General features: G+C 41.4%; 1 protein-coding gene across 1 annotated transcript; it reads left to right on the top strand.

Annotated features, from left to right (window-relative positions):
- Window positions 1-1,083: 1,083 nt before the first annotated feature.
- GRP (gastrin releasing peptide) lies at window positions 1,084-7,488 on the top strand. The gene is given in 4 exon segments (XM_019518153.1): window positions 1,084-1,194; window positions 1,196-1,268; window positions 2,486-2,736; window positions 7,072-7,488. Coding segments are annotated over 4 exon segments (474 nt in total). The 5' UTR covers window positions 1,084-1,098; the 3' UTR covers window positions 7,126-7,488.
- The last annotated feature ends 669 nt before the right edge of the window (window positions 7,489-8,157 follow it).

Here is an 8,157-nt window from a genome sequence, read left to right as displayed (position 1 = left end):
CCGGGCCCGGAGCTGGGGCCGCCCCGGGCGGGACTCGACGGGCGCGGGGTTGGGGCGCCCGGCCTGGCCCCGGGCGGCGCCTAGACCAGCGGGGCCCAAGCTACGGGAGTCTGGGACGCTTTGCCCTAGACGGCAGCGCGCCCCTGCGTCCCCGGCCCCGGTCCGGGAGTGGCCACACGAGCCCCGAGCGAGAGGCCGAAGGGCCCCCACGCCCCGTGCCCCAAACAGCGGGTCATCGGAGCTGCCACTGCGGGTCGGACCACGGCTCCCAGTCTCCGGTGTCCCTGTGGCAGGGAGGGAGGCAAAGTGGGTTTCTCCCAGCCACTCTTTACACCCTGGTTTGCAGCCTCCAGCATTTCGGGTCTAGGAAGGTCTGGTGCAGAGGCTGCGCCCCTCGCTGGTCTGGCTCTGGGGTGATTGCCTTGGCTTGGCCTGGTGTCACCACCTCCCCCCGTGGCTGGCCGGATCACGAGAGTCACTGTGACCGCAGCCACACGGCAGGACCACTTGGCATCGCACTCTCCTCACCTGTGTAAGGGGCAAAGCACCACTCCTCCACCTGCCTGGAGGCTGGGAAGGCTGTTTCTAAAGCTGGAGTGTAAAACTTGCTAGCAAAATGCAAAGATCTGGAGTGAGACAAACACGGGGGTGCCAGGTTCATTTAGTGCTTAGTTTTAAGATGAAACAAACAAACAGAAAAGACTCCTCGAGATCGGTCCTGGGTTTTAGAGGATGGCTTTAAAAGCTGCGCACAGATAACAGAACCACATGGCAGGTGACAGAAGAAGCAGCAGTGGCCTCAAGTCGCAGCAAGGCAAGTTGAGGTTAGGTATTAGGACAAACTTTCTTGCTGGGAAGGTAGTAAAGAGCTAGAACAGGCTACCCAGAGAGTTTGTTGTGGTTTGCAGGGAGATAAAGCTTTTGTTGCGATGATTTAGGTGGGATGGTCCTGCTTGAAGCAGAGGGTTAAACTGGATGACTTCCTGATGTTCCTTTGAGTCCTCTTTTTCTATATTCTGTTATTTATCCTTTCCTTTAAAGTTCATGGACAAATAGGAAAAGTAGTTTTCTAAAGCTTATGTTAGTCTTTAAAATCCCATGCAACAAGAAGTACAGCTGCTTGCTTGTTTCATGTATTCTGGAAGAACTGAGCTAATTTTATCTACTGTGCAAAAACCAGAGGATACATCTCTTTTTCAAAGGCTTACTGCACCATGCATTAAGTACTACTCTTCCTCCACCACAGCAAGGAATCCACTTTAGGTCCGGTGTTTTAGTTTCCTGCTTTTGGATGGCTCATATTAACAAGCTGATTAAAGCAGTGGGGACTACTTGCAGCAGCCACTAGATTAAGTTCTGAAATTTCTCTTTCTTCATCTTCCAGATTGCCAAAATGATCTGAATTTTGGAATTCAGTTTAAAAAGTTACCTCTTTTGGCAAGCCAGCTGTGTGTGGTCATTTATGTAGATTATGTGGATTACGGTTTGATTTCTTGATCAATATTTGTTGACACAGAAATAACTTGTCTTACTTTCTTTTAACAGTGGGTGAACAACCTGGTAGATTTAGTGTAACATGGCTCAACTATTTCACTATTAATCTTGGAATGTTTCATTGCTAGTAATGTTTCATTAACATCCTGATTCAGCAAAGCATTTAAACTAGCATGTTCTTAAGATCTTCTCTACTGAGGAAAACAATTAAACATTTGAGTCTAAACCCTTTAAAATGTGTTTAAGCATTTTCCCAGGCTGGCACTTGATGATGTACTTAAGTGTTAAATTCAACAGAAATCAAGCACCTAAAAAACGCAAGCGTAAGTCCATTGCTGAACTATGGCTAATAAGAGAACACAGCCCAAACTGGTATTGTGAAGGGGATGATGTAGTATAGCCTTGGGGTCTGAAATGCAGGCCCTAAGAAAAACAATGACAGGAAACAATTGAAGGATATTTCCCCTCCAGCCCATGCACTATTAGTTTGAATGTAGTTGCTCTTTGTTTTATTCCTACTTTTTCTAAGAAAACATCTTGTCCCCCTGCTGATTCCTCATGAGCCCTATTTCATTTCAGAACATCAACATGTGGAATATTGCTTTTAGCTTTTTTTTTTCAAATTACTATTCTTAGTGAATTTTAGAATTTATTTCAATTTAGCTTTTTGAAGCAAAAATGGTGCGGAAGCCACTTCATGCTAAAGTCAAGGTTTAAAACTGTCATGATTTGTTTCAGCTCCTCCCACTTACCCTTGCTCACAACCATCTCTTTCTATCTCCAGCCTCAGCACCTTATCTCATCATAATTTCTTTCACCCATGTAACCCAAGAAACATGGGTTATTTTTTGTGCTAGTCTGTGACAAAAATCCCACATTGCCCCACTGGGCATGGTATGACATCACCTACCTGTCACTCAGAATGTGGCTTTGAGCAATCGCATCCATTCAGTTTTGGTTAATTTCACAATATTCTGATTGTTTTTCACAGGACATTTAATGGGGAAAAAGAGCACTGAAGATTTGCCTTATGTTTATGAAGAAGGAAACAAGAATTCATTTTCAGCATTACCTGAAAATATCAAGCAGCTAGAAGATTACCTTCAATGGGAAGAAACATTTAAGTACTTGCTAAGGCTGTTAGAAGGGAATGAAAACAGAAACGCTCAGATCCTAAGAGAAGAGCTTCCATGGTACACCAAGAACACCTGGGAGACAGATGACAACAGCAGCCCAAAAAATGTAAGTTTAAAATAAGGAGGTACAGTATTTTTTTTACTGAACATAATCAAATTAATCTCTTCAAACTCTGGGCTTGTTGGTAGAACTGGTGGAGTACATGGTTGTGAACAGTGAACTTTATGAATCCAGCTCTAATTCCTGATCACAAATTGTCAGCAAATTGCCAACCTCCTGAATGTGTCTGTTATTTAAAGGAACTCAGCAAACATTTTGCAAACTTAAAATTTTGCAAAATGTTTTTTGTGAGTGTTCTGTCAATTAGTACTGTGTTGTATGGTCCTAGTGTCTATATGCCCCAGTTACTGTCAACCACTATACAAGCACAGAACCAGACTTGATTTCTGCCCTCAAGAGTTTCTAGAGGAATTTAAAAACAGTGTAGCAAACAGTAGCAAGGAAAGATGGGGATGAAAGGTAATAAGATCCCATCATAGTTAAATATGTGAGCTCAGAAAGCTTGACTCCTTTGTATTTAAAAATAAATAAATGAAGCTAGCTATTGCCAGTTGCTGCCCAGTCTGCCCATGGTTAGCCCCTGGCTTTCTCTGCTGTGGGCTTCTGGCTAGAACACTGAACTGGCACTGAGGAGACCAAGTCATTTTTTCTCTCTGTGCTAAGTTTCCCCACCTGTAAAATGGGAGTAAGGACAGTGGCCATATTCCTGAATGCTGGGAGATCTACAGATGATCAGTGCCATAGAAGAGCCAAATGGGATTCACTTTCCAATACATGGACTAGTTAGAACAACACTGAGAACTTAGCAATGATGTTATTGCTATAGAATCCCACAGGGGCCACATCGAACGATTACTGCTGCCTAGTGACTTTTCTAAGTGTTTTGTGAAAGTGTGGCATAAAGAAACTGGCATCACTAGGCTGAAATCCTGGTCCATTGAGGTCCAATGAGCACTTTTTACACTCTGGTCAGCATTGTAGTTATGCCACAAGTAGCAGCCATCAATCTTGTGCCCCCTCTCAGTCACCAGCCAAAGCTGGTGCCCTGCTCACCCACCCCTTATTAGGTTACTGAGGTCCCTGGAAAGTTTATCATTTACTTGAATGACACTAAGATTTCACCCGATGATTCAAGTCCTTGAAACTGGGGATGAATTTCACTCATACATCTCATTCTATATCCATAACCAAAAAGACTCTGATACAACAGTATAGAAACTATGACTAACACAATATAAAAAATAAAATACTTATTTTGGTTCACTTATGTTATTTTTGGTTCTGCAGCATGTAGCCTAGCAATAAAATTTATATTGCATCGGTTTTAATATATGCAGTTTCCTCTCTGCTGAGTAAAATGAAGAATAGCTTTACTTATAATAGTAGCTTGCATGAAATCATACATATTCAATTATTAAGAGCTAAATTTTACCTCAGTGAAAATCCATATGTATGTACTTTTATCCTAGATTAAGAACTATACCTACATTATTCTTATTATTCTGTGGTCATAGATAAAACATATCCGGGGATTAATGACAGCTGTTGGCTTATGCACCTCAAATTCTCCAGTGAATGTTGAAAATTTGTATGACAAGGTTTTTTTCCATGTGATTAAAATCCATGGAGCCAGGCTACTCTGTTTTGCCTTACCACCTGTGAGCCGTTCCACATGGTCATTTTTCTATCTGAGCCCTGGAATACCTTACCCCCATGAAGCAAGCTCATGCTCTGCATTTCACTATGCCACTGTGCAAAGAAACTGCCAGAAACAGTTAGGGGTTGATCCAATACTTACTTAAGTCAGCAGAAATTTCTCCATTAACTTCAGTAAATAATGGATCAGGGCTCAAAGTCAAACTGTACTTCTTTTTTGAGACCTGCTTTTTTGGCTATTGAAGCCCTAAGAGTCTAATGTGCTTCACTTTTTAGAAGGCCTTTAAAATGTGCCAATCATTTATGATATGATTAAACAATAATAACTTATTAAGAACAAGAAGCTAGTAAGATACTGGCATATTACTTTGAAAGCCAAGGATGCTTGGAGCATAAGAGTTGTAATTTTCAGACTTTTTCAAAACCCTTCTGAGGGCAGACTTTGGGTTCGTAGACTTTCCTGTTTGAGTTACCCAGATTTTTTATAGTCAACACTATATTGGAATGTGATGCTGTAAAATATGTAGGTTAATGAAGGGGCTCAAATACCATAGTAATGAGTGGGATGTCCAAACCAAGATAGAAGATAGTCATGGAGAACAGCTATACTACCTCTAACCATATTAGGGGCATTACTGTTAAAAACAACCCCTCCACCAACTTGCTTTGCTGCATGCATGCCAACTACCAAAAAAAGAACACAAACATAATGCAGCTGTCATTGGAGCAGTCTTGGGAACTGCGAGGGAGCCTGAGAGTGGGCTGGGCGCACCCTTAGCTCATGCCAGTAAACGCCTCCAGTATATTTTTTCAGCATTTGGCATACACAGAGTGGGGCTCACAGGATGGGGAATGTTTTCAAGACACTGTTTCCTAATACAGCCACCAGAGTCAGTAAGGACATGCTCAGGCAAAGTTGCCATTGGCTCCCATGGCTACAAGACCGGGCCTACAAGTGGAACTGAATGCCAAGTCTTACTGCACTGGAATTTGAAACAGACACCTATTCTTCAGAAAAAGCAAGATACTTAATCCCAGTCATGGTGGATTAATATTTGCTGCTGGGTTCAGCTCCTGAAATGTGAATAAAGAAGGGTGAACTGTAGGCTGTATGCTCAGACAGAAGGAATGTGTTCTGCGATCATCCCATGGTCAACATATTACAAATCTGTAATTACAGAACACTGTACATATACTTATTGAAATGTTAGCATTGCAAGGGTCCAACTCTGAATGTGCATGACCATAGATTGCCATCTACTGATTGCAAATAAGACATGGTGTGTTGGGAAGACATTTATGTTTCCTAATTCTCCACATTGATAGCTGAGCCCCCCCTTCCCGCAATCTAACAGCACAGACAGTCTCTATATTTCCTGTTGGACAGGAGATAGCAACTGTATATGGGACCTTATTGTTGAGTGTACTTTTGGCATGCAGGAATATCACCAAGTTATCTTTTAACTGTTTTTTTCCTACAAAATGGTATGATACTGGTATTTTCTACTGATTCCCACAGTGTGGTAAGCATTTTCCAAACATAAAGATTCAGGGTCCACCCTGAATAACTTGCCAGCCAAAAGCCTGGCACAGGGTGGTCAAAGCATCACATCATACAAACAGTTAAAAGGCACAAAGGACCTAGGTTCTATCCTGATGCTATAAAAACGGTGGGGATTCAAATTAGCTTGGTTCCCTGGGCTCATGCAGGAGAGATACAGACCCACCTCCAGTAATAGGGCAAGCAGCTTCAGCTCAGGGAGCTGCAGGAACTAAGACAGTCATTGCTTACTCTGCTGCCTTCAAAATGAGTCCTCAAGAAGGTTCTGTACCCACAAATTTGGTGGCAGGCCCTGTCCCCGCTCACGCTGCTGCCAAATTCCCAGCCTCAGTAGGAGCCCCAGTGGCTGGATAACATAGTTTTATGGGCCAGATTCAGTCCTCAAGCCGTATGTTTGACACCCAGGTATGAGATATTTACAACTCAGACTGTTTCTTCTATTGTTTGTAGAATAGCATCTATGAACCCTGATTGCTTTCATCCCATTCAGGCCCCTACTGCTTAATTTATTTATTTTCTACCAATGTTGCTTGAAATCTCTCATGGCCACTATTGTGTCCTTGTCACCATCCTTTTCTGTTTCTATTGTTGCCTCCTCCACATATTTGTCCCTTTTTGATCAGGAAATCCACAATGCCCATTCTTCACTTTTATTAGCTTTAATGTCATGTCCTAACAATTCAGCCTTACTTATAGTTCCTCCAAGGTTGTTCTGGGTTTTTTTTTAATTGTTAAGTTATTCTTCCTCAGTTAATTTCAAGCAAATCAATGATAAATCTCCTGTCCTCCAAACACAATGAATTCATACTGCAACAAACTTGGATTGGCTATAGAAATCTAAACAACGCTAGGCCTGTTCTAAAATTTTGCTCAAGTGAAATTTAAAGCAAACTTTAAACTCTTTCTATAAACTTGGTTTCTAATATTATTTTGATGTTATGTAAATGGGACAACAGAGAAAATAATTAGGGATTATTATTTGTCTAATTCTCTGGTTGTCAGTGAATCAGTTAACCAAGACAAATGTGGCCATTAAAAAAGCTTATTAGAAGTTTATTTGCTCTTCGGATACAGACAACAGCCATATGCTAAGTTTATTGAATCAGCAGGTGATTTTGGACAGGACTGTTCTACTAATATTATTTAACTCTTTTTTTTATTAGATGATGGAGTATCTGCTTCACGTTAAGAATATGAAGGAAAACACTCCAAGCTGAAGTGAAGATCTCCCAATCTTAAAGGAACAGAATAATTTCCTTAAGAGACTATGTTTCACAAGCACTTGATTGTATCAGATAAACAACAAGGTTTCCTTTGTGTAAACAAGATTTCTTTTGTGTAAAATACCCAAACACTTGTATTGTATGGTCCAACACTAATCTTGCTTTTTTATTTTTTCCCTCCAAAGCTGCATTTTCTTGTTTAAAAGGCTTTGCTGTCCAGGAAGGGTCTTCCAATTATATAACTTCTCTGTCTATTCAGGTCATCTTTTAGGTCAAAACTACATAACATTTCAACATTCCCAATAAATAAGAATAAAATAGCCAAGTTTATGCTTTTAATTAAAATTACACACTGGAGAGTTACTGTACTGTACTTTGTAACAACCAAATAACAGGGCTTCATTCCGTGTTATGGACAGTCATCAACTGATATAAATCAGTGTGGTGCTGTTGAATCCCAGGATGCTACGTCGATTGATACGTGTCAGAATATGACTCATTACTTCCATTTACATAAAGAATTATGCTTGAACTGAGCCACATCCAAGACTTCCTTACATTGATGTATAAGACTCCAACACAATGAAAAGGAGGCCTAGGAGAAACCTGCGGAGACAGCTCTGGTGTGACATTCACAAAGGAACTTCAGAACAGAACATGGAAGGGAAGTGGGCAAGTCGCACACAAAGGTGGGTTCAGCTGGGCATGGTACAGCACATTTCTCCATGGGCATTTATACACATACTTTTTCTCACTGCAAAGCGCTGGAAATCCAGTGTATCAGAGCAGACTCAATTAATTGAGTCTGTTACATACGTGAGCTGATGGGCACCGTGCTGCATCGCTTATAGTTCTATATGCAGCAAAATGCACATCAGCGCAGAGAAGAGAATGTGGCAGTGGTGTGGTCATTCAGACTACAGCCATTTTCTGCACACTGATATGCATTCTGCTGCTTATATAACTGTGGTGCATGCATATGTAAAAATGTCCTATGGTCCTAACTCAGCATGTAAGGGGAGCACT

The sequence above is a fragment of the Gavialis gangeticus genome, unplaced genomic scaffold (assembly GCF_001723915.1).
Source record: "Gavialis gangeticus isolate Ggan-Ray unplaced genomic scaffold, GavGan_comp1, whole genome shotgun sequence".
In the NCBI taxonomy this organism is placed as follows: Eukaryota; Metazoa; Chordata; order Crocodylia; family Gavialidae; genus Gavialis; species Gavialis gangeticus.
The sequence above is the reverse complement of the archived record's forward strand: the minus strand, read 5'-3'. Positions and strand labels throughout refer to the sequence as shown.